Below are 19,349 nucleotides of genomic sequence, written 5' to 3'. Positions count from 1 at the left end.
TGCCGCCCTTCTCACCCCAAAGGGACTCAGAGCGGCTTACAAGTCATAAGTGCATACAACATACAACATACTACATAATACATAACTAGCATAGTACTATTACATCATTCATAACACTAGTACTACATAATATTACATTATTGCTAGGGGAGGGGCGCTGATGTCACAGGGGACAAGATGGCAATGTCCTCCTGGCTCCCCTTCTTTATTCTGGCCCCAGAGTGGCCGTTGGTGCTGGGGGAGGGGCGCTGATGTCACAGGGGACAAAATGGCAATGTCCTCCTGGCCTTGCACTTCCAAACTTTTCCTGGAGATTTTGTGTGCAAGAGACTTTGTAGAGAATCCTTTGGTTGTCAGAGAACATGCACTTGCTAATATATAAAATGTTCTTTCTTCTACATTTTGTACTTGTCAACATATTATTCAACACTTGTACTTTGGCCGGAAACTCATTGACACTCCGTGAAATAACTTTAGGATAGGTGTAATATGCTCACTCCCAGATGTTTCTGTAACTAGTCTTCAGTATTTTGAGTTTCTGAACTTGGTACAAAGGTAGCCCAATGTAAAGCACATTGCTTGAGGTTATCAGCACATGCACTACCAGAAGCAAAAATCCGGGTGACTCCCAAGAATACCTCTGAAACCAATTCTGTGAGCTCAGCCAGTGAGTTAGAATGTTTACTACTTTAGATCTGAAAGGAAAGTTTCTTATCTAAGTATCTTGTTTTCTTATTTCTGAGATTTAACACACAATAAAACAGTTATTTCTACAAAAAGGTATCGTTTTTTAATAAATGTCCTGACAATGTTTCTTGAAATATTACTGTTTTTCAAAACCTTTCATTTTTACCATAAAACTAATAATTACTATATGTCTGCCTGTTAGGTACCAAAAACAATTTCTTCACATTTTAGTAGAAACAGAATAGAGTATTTCAGAGTCCTGCAGGCAAAATAGCAGGGCAGGCTTTCATTCATGATTAATTGTGGTTACAGTTGGAAAGTGGTTTACCAAGTTAAATTTATGAAGTTTATCTTGGCATATTAGAACTTCCATGTTTATAGTTCAAAGTAACAGATGAGCAGTGCTGTTCTTGGCAAATGACCCTGCTTGTCTACTAATCTCAATTAGCTAGATCTATTCAAGGAGGCCCTAACCTATATTAAGAGCTGTTGTTCACTCTGAGGTTCTCTGAAGCTGCAATCATTCATTCATTGACCTGAGAGCAAGTCCCACTGAACTTACTTATTTTAGTTCTGTTCTGGACATGAAACATTTGCCTTTGCCTTCTTCTCAGACTGATGGAGTGTGGCTTGCCCAAAGTCACCCAGTAGATTTCTGGGACCAAGCTGGGATTCAAAGCCTGGTCTCAGGGTTGCAGTCCAGTGAGCAAATCAACACAGTGTACTCACGTAAAAGTCTAGAAATCAACCCCCCCCCCCCCAAGAAAACTGTGTTAACTTATTCATGGACCATTGTGACTACTGTAAGTTACTGTTTATCAAAAAGGAACCATCCCCTTCTCTGATTAAAGAGGTGAAAAGCAAAAGCTTGGCTTCTCCTGGGAGAACGTGAAAAGGAGCACTGACCCCCTCTACTCTTTCCGTGGTGGTGCCAATTCTGGTCTTTCTGAATACCTGATTGGGAAAATAGTAGTGGCAGCTGTGATCAGCTGCTCCCATGAGGCAACATTGGTGTGTTCCCTTCTCTGTAGAATAACTGGAATAGCTCTCAACTTATCCACAGATCATATCAAAATGTATAGTTTTGACCCTCAAACCTGTTCTCAACGTAGGCACGAGGCTGACTTTTATTAATATAATGGTACATAATATAATCACAGTAATAAGATAAAGGAACTTAGTCCTTACAAAATTTCAAACAACCCTTAAAGCTGGGGGGGGGGGGGAGGGAGAAATTTTAGACGATATAACAACAACAAACAACAAAACCAACAATTTTATTCTTGTACCCCGAAGGGACTCATGGCAGCTTACATATGGGACAGAAAGCCCAACAGACAAAAAAAAAGCTAACCAACCCATTAAAACAAAAATACCACTAAAATAGGAGCATTGCAAAATACAACAATCCAGATAAAACACAATTAAACATAAGAGAATAAAACAGCAGCATTGAAGCTCCATCAGACAATGTTCAACAAATATGCTATAAAGGGGATGGGCACAGAGATGTAAAATATTCAGACATGTTGAAGCTATTGGAAAATGATGAGGAATGTTCCTGGTTTTTGTTGAGAGCAGGAAGTTTGGGGAAAAATGAAATATATGCAATATTCATTTTCTTATGCCGTGGTGTCAATATTATTTTATTAATAATTTAGCATCTAAAATTGCACTATTTGGGATGCTTACAAAATTTAATATAAGTATTTAAAAGCTTAGTTTTGTGCAAGCCAAATTGTGAATACATCTTATAATAAGGAGATTATTCCTAATAGTTAAGGAAAAAAAGAAACAGAAACCATAAGTTTTGCAGTAAAAATAAGTGTAGTATTTGAACCTAAACAGTCTCATACAGTCACACTCTTAAGATTTGGGCAGGCAGGATATTATGGCATATAATTTAATTCAGTATTGGACTCTTCATTTGTGTGATTAGCACAAAGAAGTTAACTTTAGAGAACAAATAGAATCCAGGAGAAATGGAAGTGTAGATCTAGAAAGCTTAATTCACACTTGACTTAAAATGAATCACATAGCTGTGACATGTTGAGACACCCTTGCTTGAATTATTCAGTTTAAATATGTTGAGGACCATCTTCTGCATGGTTGTCTTCAGCAGTTCACAGATGACTGAGTTCTCAGACTGGCTTTCTTACTTTTAAATCACATGACAGCTCTTTTAGTATAAAACAGCCTAATCCCTTTTCCTACTAACCGTTTTCTGTTCTTCTGATTGTAATGGCCATTTATATAGGGATTATTCAAAGTGTTCTTTTCAATTAAGTAATTTTTACGAGAGCCCTTCTGCGTATACCAGTAGGATTATTCTTGTGCGAAATGGTAGGTGTTTGAGGCTAAGAGCAAGGGCATGGAAGAAGATTTTAAAAAGAATTATTGGTGCTGCTTATATATGCTCAGTCAATATTCCACTTGCAAAGGCAACTTGCAAAGCAATGTTTTAGTTACACAAATAAGGCTAGATCTCCCCATTCTTAAGAGATTCTTAGAGGTTTTCTGCTAGAATGACACATATTTAAAATTGATTATAATAGTGCTTTTAAGTTTGTTTAAAAATGCCCTTGTGTTAAAAAATCAAACTGAGTCAGTTTAATTAAGCTGAATTAAGATGTGATTTGAACATCAAGTGTGTGCTGTACTGTTCAGCTTGACAATTGTACTCCAATGGGCTGATTTTGAAGACAGTTTAAAAACTTCAGCTGATATAGAATATAGCACCTGAATGTTTGTAGGGGTTCAGGGGATAAACAGGTCATATGACAGTGAATACCATGCTAACTCCACTTGTTGCTGGTGTGTTTCTGAGCAGAATTTAAAGTGTTGTTTTTAGCCTTTAAACCCATAAACAATTTGGCACCAAATTACTCAATTGGATACTTCTACCTATTTGAGCACTTTAAAAAAAAATCTGCGCAAATTGAGAAAGGAACAATTACATTTATCCACTTTTTCTTCTAGTTGCAGACATTTAACACTGCTGAATCCTGCAGGGAAGTTCAGGACTTAACTAATGGTGTTGCCATGGCACAAGTACTTCATGAAATGTAAGTTATATTATAAAAGACATGTTAAATGACTATTTTATATGTTTCTTTGCGGTTCTTGTTTATTTATTTCCTCATTAGCATGCGTAAATATTATGTGGTATATGCAGATATGTTGTTGTTCATTCGTTCAGTCATCTCCGACTCTTCGTGACCTCATGGACCAGCCCACGCCAGAGCTCCCTGTCGGCCGTCACCACCCCCAGCTCCTTCAAGGTCAGTCCAGTCACTTCAAGGATGCCATCCATCCATCTTGCTCTTGGTCGGCCCCTCTTCCTTTTACCTTCCACTTTCCCCAGCATAATTGTCTTCTCTAGGCTTTGCTGTCTCCTCATGATGTGGTCAAAGTACTTCAACTTTGTCTCTAGTATCCTTCCCTCCAATGAGCAGTCGGGCTTTATTTCCTGGAGGATGGACTGGTTGGATCTTCTCACAGTCCAAGGCACTCTCAGAACTTTCCTCCAACACCACAATTCAAAAGCATCTATCTTCCTTCGTTAAGCCTTCCCTAAGGTCCAGCTCTCGCATCCGTAGGTTACTACAGGGAATACCATGGCTTTGACTATGCGGATCTTTGTTGCCAGTGTGATGTCTCTACTCTTTACTGTTTTATCAAGATTGGATATTGCTCTTCTCCCAAGAAGTAAGCGTCTTCTGATTTCCTGGCCACAGTCTGCATCTGCAGTAATCTTTGCACCTAGAAATACAAAGTCTGTCACGGCCTCCACATTTTCTCCCTCTATTTTCCAGTTGTCAATCATTCTTGTTGCCATAATCTTGGTTTTTTTGATGTTTAGCTGCAACCCAGCTTTTGCGCTTTCTTCTTTCACCTTGATTAGAAGGCTCCTCAGCTCCTCCTCGCTTTCGGCCATCAGAGTGGTGTCATCTGCATATCTGAGGTTGTTAATGTTTCTTCCAGCAATTTTCACCCCAGCTTTGCATTCATCAAGCCCCGCACATCGCATGATGTGTTCTGCATACAAGTTTAAAAGGTTGGGTGAGAGTATGCAGCCTTTCCGTACGCCTTTCCCAATCTTGAACCAGTCTGTTGTTCCGTGGTCAGTTCTGACTGTTGCTACTTGGTCCTTGTACAGATTCCTCAGGAGAGAGACAAGGTGGCTTGGTATGCCCATCCCACACTTTGCCACAATTTATTATGATCCACACAGTCAAAGGCTTTAGAATAGTCGATGAAGCAGAAATAGATGTTTTTCTGAAACTCCCTGCCTTTCTCCATTATCCAGCAGATATTGGCAATCTGGTCTCTCGTTCCTCTGCCTATATGCAGACATATAGGTCTAAAATTGTATTCAAAAAAATCAACTCAAAAAACCTGGGTCGACTTATCTATGGGTCAAAATAAGTACTCTATCTTTAACTCTTATTTTTAAAAAAAGGGACCACCTGTGCTGGCTAACCCCAGATATCAAGTGTCTCAACAGTAAAATAACAACCACACCAATGTACAAGAACACAACTGGGAATAATATTCATCAAAATCACTATGCAAACTCCAAGGATAATCCACAGAAAGAGTATTCCAAAGTTCAAATGCACAAGTTAAGACTGGAGCAAACAGGTTAACGATAATCCAAAGCAGTGGTTAAGGTCCAGAAATTTCAGTGAAATACAACCAGTGGGTACAGCACAAATGCAAGTTGCTCCCAAAACTTGCCCCTAGCTTTATTGCTGCTTTATAGTAAGTCAACAAGTTATGGGCTGGATCCTAATTACACTTCACCAGTTTCTCTCTGCTGATTCCTTGCACCTAAACAAACACTTCTATGCCTTTCTTTAAGTCAGACGTTAGCCTCTGTCTCCTCTGCTCATTTGATGACTCAGGTGAGCTGGGGGTCTGCACAGGAACAGCTGGTGGTTAATTACAGAGTGGCGACAAACCCTGATCTGCAGGCTGAGGTGTTGTCACATTTCCTTCCTCCTCTGGTGCTTCTGGCTCTGGGGTTAAGTCTATATCCAGATTTAGGTCTTGAATTCTCTCCTGCCCATGGCTCTGAAAGTCTCCAGAGGCACCTCATCCCCTGACTCCTCACTAGAGGCTTGAAGCACAGGCTGACTCAGTACACTGTCTCCCTCCCCTGAGGGTTCCTCCCTCGAGAAGCAGCAGGTTTAGGCTTGTGCGGGCATTTCCAATGAAAAGCATGCACCAATGCAGGGGCATGGACCTGTGTGGCAGGCTCCCAAGACTGGTCCTTTGGGCCATACCCCTTCCAGTCCACCAGTTACTGGTGAAGCCCCCTTTGTCAGTGAGAGTCCAGGATCTGGGCCACCTCAAAGTTCTCAACCACGATTGATCTAGAAGGCAGCATGTGAAGATGGTGGGGGTCCAGTGGGGTAGTAGGTACAAGGAGAGAACAGTGAAAGACTGAATGGGCACGAAGTGTTGAGGTCAGGTCAAGGCAAAAAGCAACTGGTTTGATCTGCTCCACCACCGAATAAGGCCCGATGCATTAGGCCTCCTGTTCTAGGAGGGTCTCGAACTGGGCAGGTTTCACCTGGCTGCCGCTATCAATCTGCGTTAGCCTTGTAGGCCTGCTTGGCCTGATCCAATTGTTCCTTTAAGACAGCATGCCATGACTGTAATTCCTGCACAAAAACATCTGCTGCTGGAACTGAGTTGGCAGGAAGTACAGAGGGGAAGATCCGTGGGTTGTAACCGTAATTGGTCATAAACGGAGTCTGTCATGTGGAGGCATGCATAGAGTTGGCCCAGGAGCAGCCGGTGGTTGATTACAAAGAGGAGACAAAACCTGACCCCAAGTTTGCTCCTGCTCTGCCTCTGCAAGCCTGAGGTGTTGCCAAGGCTCTGGTCGTGGCTCTGAAAAGTCTCCAGAGGCAACTCATCAGCTGACCCCTTGCTTGAGGCACAGGCTGACCCAGTAGACCACCCTCTGTACTGTCTTCATCACAGCACTACATCTGGCCTTTTTTCAATACCTTGGCAGGAAAATGGTAGCTGGGGGCAAATGACCCCCAAGATGGTGCTGGGTGTTCCCCTCTCCAAGCGATGGACTTATTCCATAATTTTGCCCCAAAACCTGCCTTCAGCATATACAGTGAATCAACCTATATATTAGTATGTACTGATAAACAAGACTAAATGGGTTTGAGGATGTCTAATTGGCCAGTGGAAATCTTGTCACTAAGTATAAGGCCAATTGCTCTTTCTTTACTATAAGACCAGTTGAATGAAACCATCGACATGGAATTTCTGAGAGACTCCACTAAAAAGATAATACAAGTGTATTACAAGGTTATAGAGTGATAGGTATAATATTTGTTAATTTAAGTGCACTGTTCCTTCTAATGCAGAGTTGGGAAGTTCTCATATGACCCCTGAAGGCCAGCCGTGTGAGCTGTCATTTCTGTTCTTTCCAACATCACTCTTCCTTGCATTTTCTCCATCCTGCCAATTCAATTGTTATTGCCATTTGCTGGGGAAGAGGATGCACAAGAATGATTTATCCACCATTGGATAAATACCTATATATCAGATACAGGGCTGGAACTCAACTCAGTCGTTTTTGTAATATTTAATAATCTTAGATTATTCTTATTGTAGTGATGCTGCCTGGTTTGACAACGCTTGGCTAAGCCGCATTAAAGAAGATGTTGGTGACAACTGGAGAATCAAGGTAATGGAAACCAAATACTTATATAGAACAAGATTTCTATATTAAAACTCTGTAAATAAGGGAGTTTTGTACTGTTGGAGACTGGCCCTTTAAAAAATATAATTTTGAACAAGATGCTAGTTACAGCAGAACTCCTGATTGTTTCTTTCTTTGTAAGCTTGCTTTTATTTTCAAGGGGTATTAAAAAGGCTTATTTCAAGAAGGTACATGGAATTGTTCTGTCAGCTGAGACTTACATTTTTTATTGCAGCAATGTTGATCTTTTGTAGTACATGGCAGGATACAACTGATTCTACCTTGTTCATATATGTTGTATCTGCTCAGTAAAGGTTGCGGGAGAAATAGAATACTAGACTTCAAAAATAAGAAAGTCTTCACAAAATAGCGTCTTAATAGTAATCACTATATTCTTTTAAACATTCCTAGGCTAGTAATTTGAAGAAAGTTCTTCAAGGAATTACCGATTATTATCATGAGGTATGTATAACCATCATTTATATAAATACCCTTTTACCTCAGTCATCAAACTGTGGATCTCTGCTGAACATTTGGTAGTTGTTGCTATAGTCTTCCCATGAATTATGTTCCTTTGTTATGTGTAATATTGTATATTTAAGTATTAGACCAGAAGGTACAAGGGCATTCTACAGATGCCACCATCAAATGAGGTGAGATGCATGATTACTGAAGAGACGGCTATTTCATGTGTGATGTACGATTTGAGAAATGTACCTGAGAGGCTCCACAACAGTTTCATTATGGCCTTTTGGGTGTTAGGTAAAACCCTTTTTGTTTTCTTAAGTGTTTAAAAAGAATTATTAGCACTCAGAACCCGGTTTTGCTTTTGTTTTGGCTGTGGGCATGCTAACATGTTCATACTCCCCGTTGCTGATCTTTATCTCATTTGTTTTTTTAACTTGGTTATAAACTAGAGACAGAACTTTGGGTGCTAGGCAATCTAAAAGCATAATAAATAAACACTTGTGAAACTTGTTTGGATAATTTTATACATTGTCTGACTAACAATCTTATTCTGTGTATTTAAATGCTTAGGGAATTAGAAAAATTATCATAGGTTCATTAAAATAGAGAGGACTTTGTATGGTTTCGTATGGATCTACTAACTAGTGCTTCGGGACGTTGTGTTTGTGCTAAAGATAGGGAAAGTGTGATTCTTATGTTTCTCCTTGTCCCCATAGTCTTCTCTGCTTCCAGAAAAGTTAATGTGGAAAATTGAGGGAGGGCTCCATAGTAGTGCAAAAGATTGTTGCCTTCTTACAATGGGAAGACTTTTTTGAATTTCTATTTTGTTTTTCTGTGCACAAAAATCAGCTCTTCTGTTTATAGAATGGAAAGTCTTGAAACAGCCAGTAGAAGTAACTGTGCTTATTATCTGTTTTGAGTGTGTATCTGCAAATGTTGATCATGTGTTATATGAATGAGACATGTATGGTAAAGTTGGTTTTTGCTCTGTTTAAATACTGTAAATATTTTGAAAATAATATTTATATTTTCAAAGGTAGTTATCAGCAAAAGCTCTCCTGGCTTTTTCTTTTTAACTACTGATATGTCTTTATAGATGTATTTCATTCTGGGTTTCTCTAACTGTATAGGTTGCATTTTCTATGACTTGCAAATTTCAGCAGTGGATCTTGTAAAATTTACTTAGTGCACATATGAGCAAAATAGCTTCATTCCGACCAACCCAATAAATATTGATGTCATGGATTTTATTTCCTTGGTTGTCATCATGACGTTTTCTAATTCCAGAATTCTTTTGTTTTGATTGTACAGTTTTTAGGTCAGCAGATTTCAGAAGATCTCCTTCCTGATTTGAACCGAATATCTGAACATTCTGATCCAGTAGAGTTGGGCAGGTTATTGCAGCTCATTTTAGGCTGTGCAGTCAACTGTGAAAAGAAGCAAGGTATAGGTTTCATGGTGAATCAGCAGTTTATTTTGTCATAAATCATGATAATTAGTAGGCTGCGTAGAGAAATTGTGAAATGGTTTGCATTGATGTTTTTGACTTGATAAAAGCTTCCTTCCTCCTTTTGATGTACTGTATGGGATGAAATAACACTTTAAAAGGTCTAATAATTCACAAATTTTAAAATATTTTGTTTCTGAGGCATGTTTTTACTGTTTTGGTGACTAGATTAAAGTGTATTTATCATAATCACAAAAATACAATAAAAATATCATTTGAAACTCAAAATATGAGTATAATAAGATGCAGTATTTCTGGTTTTCGTTTTTACCCCTTTAAGGCCAAAATGTAATTTCAATTTATTTATAATAAATCTTATTTGAATTTGGTTAATGTTCAACTAAACACATATGCAAATTTGGACATTCTAAACAATTTTCAGATTTGCATAGCCAACAATAAATATCAGGGATGTGTAGGCCCTTCCTCATTGTCTTTATATATGACTACGAGAAGAGGTTTACTGTATGATCTGTCTTGGAATCATAATTAATATTAACTATGATTAATTTCAGAGAAATGATTTCATAAGATGACTTTAAAAAAAAGAATAGTATTTTGTAATAAGAATTTCTACATTTTACTTTTTTAAAATTGATTGGCTTAGAAAAAACTACTATATCAATCCTATCCAGAATTGTTGTGCGCTTTCAAGTAGTTTCTGATTTATAGTGACCCTAAATTGAGCCTATCATGAGGGGTAATTGATCCACTGAAATCAATGTGACTAATAATTTTCAACCTTCATAACCTTCACTAGTGTGTTTACTCGGCCTGCTGGAAATTTCTGTCTATCTCTAAGTGGAGTGTCTCATTTATCTCAGTAATAATGAGCAGTAATGATGTTTAAGCATCCGTCCTAATACCAATTTGACGGTAAGCTTATTCAATTGTTTTAGAGCCAAGGCCTAGCTAGGTATAGATGTAGATATGGATTATATTGTTAAGTTACAATGACATTCTTTCCATAATTAGAACTACAGAAATTGTACCAGGAATGGTTAGCAAACAGTTTAAGAATGTTTCAGAAATTAGTCGCAAGACAAAGAGTTCATTATCGATGCAAGGCATAATGTACCTTTCTGTAATCTGTAAAACAAATATTACAAAAACAAATGTTTGCATGTTTTGCTTTGTAGAACATATACAAGTTATAATGACACTGGAGGAGTCTGTGCAGCATGTTGTAATGGCTGCTATTCAAGAGGTAAGAAAATAAAATTATCACTGGATGAGTCTGTGCAGCATGTTGTAATAGCTGCCATGTTGTAATAGCTGCCATTAAAATCATCACATGTCAAAACTGTAATTGATTCGTTATCCAGTCCTCTTTCCCCTTGCTGCTGCAAAAATTAGACGGGTTTGGATTACTAGCATGGCAATAATAATAAGATAATTGGTCATAGTTATTTGAAAACATTTGCCTTTTATGTGTGGCTAATTTAATTTAACTGAATTGATTTGATGGAAGTGGGGGAGGGGAATGGAAACAAACATTTTGAGCATAGATGATAGAATATTTAAGTTAAATAGCAACTGATCTATGTATTGTAGAAGGCTTTCATGGCTGGAATCACTGGGATTTTGTAAGTTTTTCAGACTGTATGGCCATGTTTCAGAAGCATTACCTCCTGACGTTTCGCCTGCATCTATGGCAGGCATCCTCAGAGATTGTGAGGTCTGACCTCACAACCTCTGAGGATGCCTGTTATAGATGCAGGCAAAACTTCAGGAGATAATGCTTCTGGAACATGGCCATACAGCCCAAAAAACTTACCACAACCCAGCAACTGATCTCTTTCCTTTTGCCCTTCATGTTGCTTGTTCTCTGTTCTTGTTTGATTTATGCTTCCAGAATTGTATGTATATTGAACAAAAGAGCTTGTTCAAAATTTGTTTTGTTTTGTAAGTTTTGTTTTGGATGATAAAAGAGGGTTTTTTTGTTTACAAGTTGAGGATCCCTTATCTGAAATGCTTGGGGCCTTTTGGAGTTCCAATTTTTAAAATTTATTTTGGAATAACTGTATTTGTATATATTTACATAATGAGATGTCTAAATACAAAATTCATTTATATTTTATACTAGCTTGGGAACCCGGCGCTGCCCGGGATATTTGAGAAAGGAATTGTATATCAAGGTTGGTCTTTATCAGTTATTTATATGGCTCGCAGTGGTCTCAGGAAGTTAGTGAAGGTACTGTGAGTCCCATCATCTGTGGTCCATCCTCCTCCAAACTGCACCAGGATGGAGTGTGGGTCATGGGGGCTCTGTATGCCAAGTTTGGTCTTGATCAGTCATTGGATGAGGGTCACAGTGATCTCAGAAAGTGAGTTAAGGTACTGCAAGTCCCATCATCCATCGTCCGTTCTCCTCCAAACAGCACCAGGATGTAGAGTCGCTCATGGGGGCTCTGTGTGCCAAGTTTGGTCTTCAGTGGTCATTAGATGAGGGTTGCAGCAGTTTTGGGAAGAGAACAGACATCCATAGTCTGTTCTCCCCCAAACCTCACCAGAATGTTGAGTTGGCCATGAGTGCTCTGTGTGCCAAGTTTGGTCTTCATCAGTCATTGGATGAGGGTCGCAGTGGTTTCACTAAGTGAGTGAAGGTATTGCAAGTCCCATCGTCCATGGTGCATCATCCTCCAAACTGCAGCAGGATGTAGAGTGCATCATGGAGACTTGTGTGCCAAGTTTGGTCTTTATCGGTAATTGGCTGATGGTTGCAGTGGTCTCAGGAATTGAGCGAATGTACTGCAAGTCCCATAATCCATGCTCAATACACAGCCAAACCACACCATGGTGTAAAGTGGGTCATGAGAGGTCTATGTGCCAAGTTTGGTGTTGTTCAGTCATTGTTGAGGGTCGCAGCAGTCTCAGAAAGCGAGTAGAGGTACTTAAAGTCCCATCATTCATGGTGTGCCCTACTCCAAAGCACAGTAGGATGTAGAGTGGGTCATGGGGGCTCTGTGTGCCAAGTTTGGTCTTTATCGGTGTTTGTTGGGGGCCACAGTGATGCATGGAACCAAACCGTTTGAAAGTACTACAAATCCCATAATCCATGGCCCACCTCCCCCAATCCTCACCAGGATGTAAAGGGGATCATGGGGGTTATGTGTGCCAAGTTTGGTGCAGGTGCGTCACCCATGTTGGTCTCAGTGGCCTGTGAAAGTGGCAGCCAAACTTGGCACACATGTTTTGATGTTTTACCATCCTTGTGGAAGGCTTCCTCCTTGTCCCCGCTTCTTTCATTAACCCTCTTCACCACCAGGGGGTCCTGTTGAGGCTGGCCAATCAGAGACCATATGCAAATTTCCTTTCCCCTCTCAGCCACTTGAGGATGTTGGAGTTTTCAGAGACCATATGCAAATAGCACCACAGTGGCAGCCAATCAGAAAGCTGCCACAAACTCCTACCTACGTCCTCCTTCCTCTGTCCTCCCTCGCACACAAACTTTGACTTTTATTATATAGACTAGCTTGGGGACCCGGCGCTGCCCGGGTTATTAGAGAAAGTGGGTAATGGTGGTTCTGTATGTCAGGTTTGGTCTTTATTGGTCTTTGGATAACAGCTGCATTATTTTCAGGAAGTGAGTGAAGGTACGTCAAGTCCCATCATCCATGGGCCATCCTCCTACAAACAGCAGCAGGATATAGAGTGGGTCATGGGGGCTCTGTGTGCCAAGTTTGGTCTTTATCAGTCATTAGATGAGGGTGGCAGTGGTGTCACTGAGTGAAGGTACTGCAAGTCCCATCATCCAAAGTCCATCCTCTTTCAAACAGCAGCAGGATGTAGAGTGGATCATGGGGGCTCTATGTGCCAAGTTTGGTCTTCATTGGTCATTAGAAGAGGGTTGTAGCAATCTTTGGAAGGGAGTGGAGGTACTTGAAGTCCCATCATCCATGGTCTGTCCTCCTCCAAACTGCACCAGGATGTAGAGTGGGTCATTGGAGCTCCATGTGCCAAGTTTAGTCTTGATTAGTCATTGGCGAGGGTCTCAGTGAGTGAGCAAAGGTACTGCAAGTCCCATCATCCATCTCCAAATTTGTCCAAACAACACCAGGACGTAACGTGGGTCATGAGAGGTCTATGTGCCAAGTTTGGTGTTGATCCGTCATTGGATGAGGTTTGCAGAGGTCTCAGAATTTGAGTGAAGGTACTGGAAGTTCCATCATCCATGGGCCACCCTTCTCCAAAACTGCAGCAGGATGTAGAGTGGGTCATGGGGGCTCTGTGTGCCAACTTTGGTCTTGATTGGTCATTAGATGAGTTTTGCAGCAGTCTTGGGGAGTGGAGGTACTTGAAGTCCCATCATCCATGGTCTATCCTCCTCCAAACTGCACCAGGATGTAGAGTGGGTCATTGGAGCTCCATGTGCCAAGTTTAGTCTTGATTAGTCATTGGCAAGGGTCTCAGTGGTCTCAGGAAGTGAGTGAAGTGACTGCAAATCCCATCATCCATTGTCAAATTCTTCCAAACCGCACCAGGATGTAGAGTGGGTCATGCTGGGTCTCTGTGTAAATTGTGGTCCTAATCCATCATTGTTGGCAATTGTAATGGTCTTAGGAAGGGAGTGCAGGTATTGCAAGTCCCATCGTCCATGGTGCACCCTCCTTCAAACTGCACCTGGATGTAGAGTGCGTCATGGAGACTCAGTGTGCCAAGTTTGGTCTTTATTGGTAATTGGATGAGCGTTGCAGTGGTCTCAGGAATTGCGCAAAAGTACTGTAAGTCCCATAATCCTTGGTCTATCCCCAGCCAAACACACACCAGGACGTAAAGTGGGTCATGAGAGGTCTATGTGGCAAGTTTGGTCCTGTTCAGACATTGGATGAGGTTAACAGTGGTCTCAGAATGTGAGTGATGGGACTGTAAGTCCCATCATCCAAAGTCGATCCTCCTTCAAACTGCAGCAGGATGCAGAGTGGGTCATGGGGGCTCTGTGTGCCAAGTTTGGTCTTTATCGGTAATTGGATGAGGGTTGCAGTGGTCTCAAGAATTGAGCAATGGTACTGCAAGTACCATAATCCATGGTCCATCCCCGACCAGAACACACCAGGACGTAAAGTGGGTCATGAGAGGCCAAGTTTGGTCCTGATCAGTCATGGGATGAGGTTAACAGCGGTCTCAGAATGTGAGTGATGGTACTGCAAGTCCCATCATCCATGGTTCATACTCCTCCAAACTGCAGTAGGATGTAGAGTGGGTGATGGGGGCTCTGTGTGCCAAGTCTGTTCTGTATTGGGAGTGTTCTGACCCAGCCCCCGGCCTTTCCTTTCCTCTCTTTGTTATCTCGGAATGTTGGATTTGAGGCTGGCCAATCAGAGCCCATATGCAAATTTCCTTCTGTTATGCCCCGTTTCTGCCATGAACCCTCTTCTCCACCAGGGGCTCCTATTGAAGCTGGCCAATCAGAGACCATATGCAAATAGCACCACAGCGGCAGCCAATCAGAATGTTGGAACTTTCAGGCTGGCCAATCAGAAAGCTGTCAAACACGTCCGCCCTACATCCTACCTACCTCTGCCCTACGTCGCATACAAACACTCTTCTTTATTATATATATAGATAGATGCACATTTTACATTCAGCTTGAATGCAATTTTATAAGTTTGTGCATGTATTGTCAACCATCAGAAAGCAAAGGTGTCATCCATGTAGTCAATTTTGGATTTTGATAAATTTCAGATTTTGGAATTCCACATAAGGGAGAGTCAACCTGTACTATGAAAATCTATATATGGGAACTACCAACTGATGCATGCCTAAATATGGGTGCACGTGTCATTCATCTGACTTTTATAGGGGATCACTTAGAAAACATTAGTAACAAAAAGTCTTTGTGTTGGGTTGTTTCAGACTTTTTTTTGTGAGTATAGCATTTGAGAATGGGGGAAAAGACTTTTTTCTGTCAGATCAGAATATGCTATACTCATGTGATCAATAGCAAAAAGTCTCTCCAGGTCTCATTTGATCCTAGAATCCATAAATATTTTCTTGTGCACTGTCTTTACAATACAAGCTTGAAACTTTGTTGATAGCAGATTGTTTCTGGGCATAGATATTTATATCTATTCTGCTTTTTATATTTGCAGTTAATGAGCAAAGAAATAGTGGGCCTTGTTGCAAGTGACTTATCTGGTGATCTGGAGCAACAGGTAATTACTAAACATAATCAGTGTTCCCAACAGCATTCAATTCAATTTTTAAACTAAGACCATGTCTATTTGTATCAAATAAAATGCAACGACCCTGCAATTGCTGTGAGTGGCCCACGTTATGTATTGTCAGTTTCACAGCATAAGTACTGTTTCATGCTGATAATCTGGCACAAGCAGTACTTCAAGGTACTCTGGAGCTTTCAGGGATCTCCAGAGTGACCCTCATATTTTTCAGATGTGGACACCTGGTCTGAGTTATATGTATACATGTCAAAAAGACCCACCACTGCATCACTATTTAGAATCAGCCCCCCAGCAGAGCTTTGGCTTCTAGTAATCACGTGGCTAGACGTCCTGTTTTGACCTCTCCAGAAGTGACATCAACAGTCTCTTCCAAGGAGCAGCTTTGGTCAGCTTTGGACCCCAATGCACTGTCAGCTCAGCCAGCTGTCTGGAGTGTAAATTGGCTCGGGAGTGGTCCTGTGCTGTGACCAGGGTAGCTCTGGAACAGTTTATACCAGAGTATTTGGACCTTTGAAGACATAGCTTCAGTTCATTGAGCATCATGTTTAATCATTATTTTTAGCTAGCCACAGTAGACATTGTTACTAGAGGAAATTATCTTTCTTCACTGAGAAGTGCCCTACACTGTGTTCAGGAAGCCATAAAACATGATGGGAAGATTCTCAAACCCTCTGTGTTGATTTGGTGTTACAGCAATGGCATCACTAAAAAATAATCCATTTTGCAGATAAGTGGAATTTAGCCCAATGTCTTCATAAGAGACAGATTTGATTACTGTTCTCATGTATTAGTAAATCTAGAAAATTGAGGTTGCAGCTCTAGAAACTTGTTTTCCCTATATTTTTATAATAATGTGATTGTTGAGTATATAGTCATGAAACGTGTGTTGCTAAATGATTAAAATTGAAATATTCAACATTTTAAAGCTGAAAAGAGCGTTAGAAGAGCTTGCTGATGTACTAGCAGAAAAAGAAGAACTGAAGCAGAGGTGTCAAGAATTAGATCTACAGGTAAGAATTTTCTTCCCTCAAGCGCTTGCCAAGAGAGAGGTTGCCAAGAGAGAGGTTATATGTACTTTGATTTATTGATTAAAATTGTATCTGTTAAGAATGTAGTCTTACAGTAGACACACTGAGCCTCTGAGTTTGTTTTACTGTTTTTGTGAGCCATGAATTGTAGTGCTAACTACAGAATCAAATCATGTTTGGTTTTCAAAACAGATTGTTTTGCCGTGAAGAGTACTTTCTGATACATAGTTTAGTGTAGAAAAAACATTTTGTGGAAACAATCCTAGCTTATCCTAGGTAGCACTACACTGTTTATTATTTTGTCATAAGTTCTGTCTCCCATAATACCTTACAAGAATAGAAGAAAGGTAGGTACAATTTAAGCATTTTTTCTCATTAGATCAAATCTGTATGCAAAATTCATTATGGTTCAATGGTTTATGCATTGGACTACAACTCTAGAAATCACAGCTGGAATTCCTGCTTGACCATGGAAACCCACTGGCCTCAAAGAAAGACAAAGGCAAACTCCCTCTGAACAAATTTTGCCAAGGAAAACCCACAATAGATTTGCCTTAGGATCACCATAAATCAGATATTACTTGAGGACACTATCTTTATAACTACTACAGTGTTTTCAATAATCTTGTTTGGCCACTTCGACCAAAACAACATTCTGCTATTTCATTAATAGAGTAAAACCACTCATTTGTGCACCTGTTCTAGGAATAATCTGTACCAATTATTTTATAATCCATAAAGAGTTTTAACCTGTGACATAGAGTCAGCCAGCCAGGAAGAGGCTTATTAAGGAACTTTTTTTCTTTATCACACACAGCTTTGAGCACAAGACATGAAGGAATATTTGGTCTCAGTTGCAGTCATAAAGTGAGCATAGTAACATAACTTTTGTGGAGTTTGTATATTTCTGCTTTTTTGGTTAAAAAAAAAAACAGTCTGCGGGGTTTTCCTTGCACTCGTATGTCTCAGTTATGTTTTGTACAGCATTTTATGCAGCTGTCGTATAGCTTTTCTAGCTCAGTTCTGGTTGTTAGATTGGTAAGCTTGATACTCTGCAATGTTTTGTTGTGCTTTGCAGTGAGTCAGGTGGCAGTGCTTTCCTTCTATAGCTGTATGGTTATAGTAGATGTGTAGGCAATCTCGCTGTTCCTATCCATACTTTAGAGGACTTGGATATCCATGAATTCTACTAAGCTTCTCTTTTTATCTGATAACTAAACATGTGCAGACATTCGCCTTGAAAGTGCTGTGGAATGTTTATTAGAGTTTCTTTTTATGCTATCTGATCTGCTCTGTTTGCCAATATGAAGCATAAAGGCAGACATTTGTTTAAAAATCAAATAACAGGAATGCTTATTGTAAGCCCCAAACAGTTACATAAGATATTATTTCTGTTCAAATTCTAAGCAGAGAACAAGTAAGTTGGATGTTTCAAAGGGGATCCAGAGCTATTGTAAGGCAGAGGTTTCCTCTTCTATGACTTGGGTAATACAGAGAATGGCTACTGCACACACAATGTACCATGTGTGGGTACATTGATTATGGCACATGAGAAGAGAATGAAGGTGGTCATATTTTTTATGTCCCACCTAATCTGTTTTTTCTCTGTTTCTTGAGTTCAGAAGGAACTGTGGCCGGTTCCCTAGGGATCCATGCAGGCTTGTCACATGACAAGGATAAAGTTGGAATACTTTGTGGTAACTCTAGACCAGTGGTTCTCACCCTGTGGGTTCCCAGGTGTTTTGGCCTACAACTCCCAGATATCCCAGCCCATTTACCAGCTGTTAGGATTTCTGTAAGTTGAAGGCCAAAACATCTAGGGAACCACAGGTTGAGAACTATTGCTGTAGACTATCCTGCATCTTATAGGCAGTTTGGATTTGGTTCAATTCAGACTGTTCTGTCTCCAAATTGGACTCTATCACCTTTTCCTTTAACTCTTCAGTGCAAGAAAGGCGATATGGCGTGTGCCACCACTCCTAGCTAATAGGCTTGGTTGATCAAGAAAAAAAATGGTTCTAAACTCGTTTCGTATATAGGGGGCACTGGCGTTTCGATTTTAAAATCATTTCTCAAATTTTCTTGAAAAAAAGATCGGAAATAGCAAAAATCTGAATAGCTTTGCTTACTTCGTTAATGGAAGGTGCCCCTCTTCTTGACGGCCACTGGGGGAAACCGCATCGCCGCTTGTCGCCAGGGAGGCCAGGGAAACTGCGAGATTTTAAAAGTAATCTTGCAGTTTCCCTTCCCTGGGTGCAAAGGGAGATGGATGGCAGGGGAATGAGGTGGGCGTGGCTACGCCCAGCTCTTCTTGATGGCCACTGGGGGCGTGGCCTTCAGGAAGAGCAGGGCGTAGCCACACCCACCTCGCCCTTCCGCATCGCCGCTTGTTGCCAGGGAGGCCAGGGAAACTGCGAGATTGTAAACCTTGACCAGACATCCAAAAATAATTCCGAAAATTGGGTAAATAGTTTCAATTCGTAATTACTCCTCATACTATTCCAGCATGGCTCGAAATTGTTTCTAAAATCATTTAAATACGAATTCATTCCGATTTTAGAAGCTTCCGAACTAGATCAACCAAGCCTACTAGCTAACCACAAAGCCCCATCTGAGATCCTAGATATCACAGGTGCCTCGGATGATGTCTGAAAGGATGGATGCACAACCAGAAATAGAATAGGGGATTGCTCCCTCCTTGCTTGTCATGCAGGCACCTGTTCTGACCACAGAGGCACTCACAG

General features: G+C 40.5%; 1 protein-coding gene across 1 annotated transcript in view; it reads left to right on the top strand.

The window, feature by feature from the left end:
- The window catches only part of HOOK1 (hook microtubule tethering protein 1), a 48,459-nt gene that overhangs the window by 10,583 nt on the left and 18,527 nt on the right, over nt 1–19,349 (top strand). The window contains exons 2-8 of the mRNA XM_060773606.2: nt 3,667–3,752; nt 7,333–7,405; nt 7,832–7,882; nt 9,200–9,332; nt 10,535–10,602; nt 15,488–15,550; nt 16,504–16,587. Of these exons, the coding sequence (XP_060629589.2) occupies nt 3,667–3,752; nt 7,333–7,405; nt 7,832–7,882; nt 9,200–9,332; nt 10,535–10,602; nt 15,488–15,550; nt 16,504–16,587 (558 nt within the window). The remainder of the gene's footprint in view (nt 1–3,666; nt 3,753–7,332; nt 7,406–7,831; nt 7,883–9,199; nt 9,333–10,534; nt 10,603–15,487; nt 15,551–16,503; nt 16,588–19,349) is intronic.

The sequence above is a fragment of the Anolis sagrei genome, chromosome 4, assembly GCF_037176765.1.
Source record: "Anolis sagrei isolate rAnoSag1 chromosome 4, rAnoSag1.mat, whole genome shotgun sequence".
Classification (NCBI taxonomy): domain Eukaryota; kingdom Metazoa; phylum Chordata; class Lepidosauria; order Squamata; family Dactyloidae; genus Anolis; species Anolis sagrei.
The sequence above is the reverse complement of the archived record's forward strand: the minus strand, read 5'-3'. Positions and strand labels throughout refer to the sequence as shown.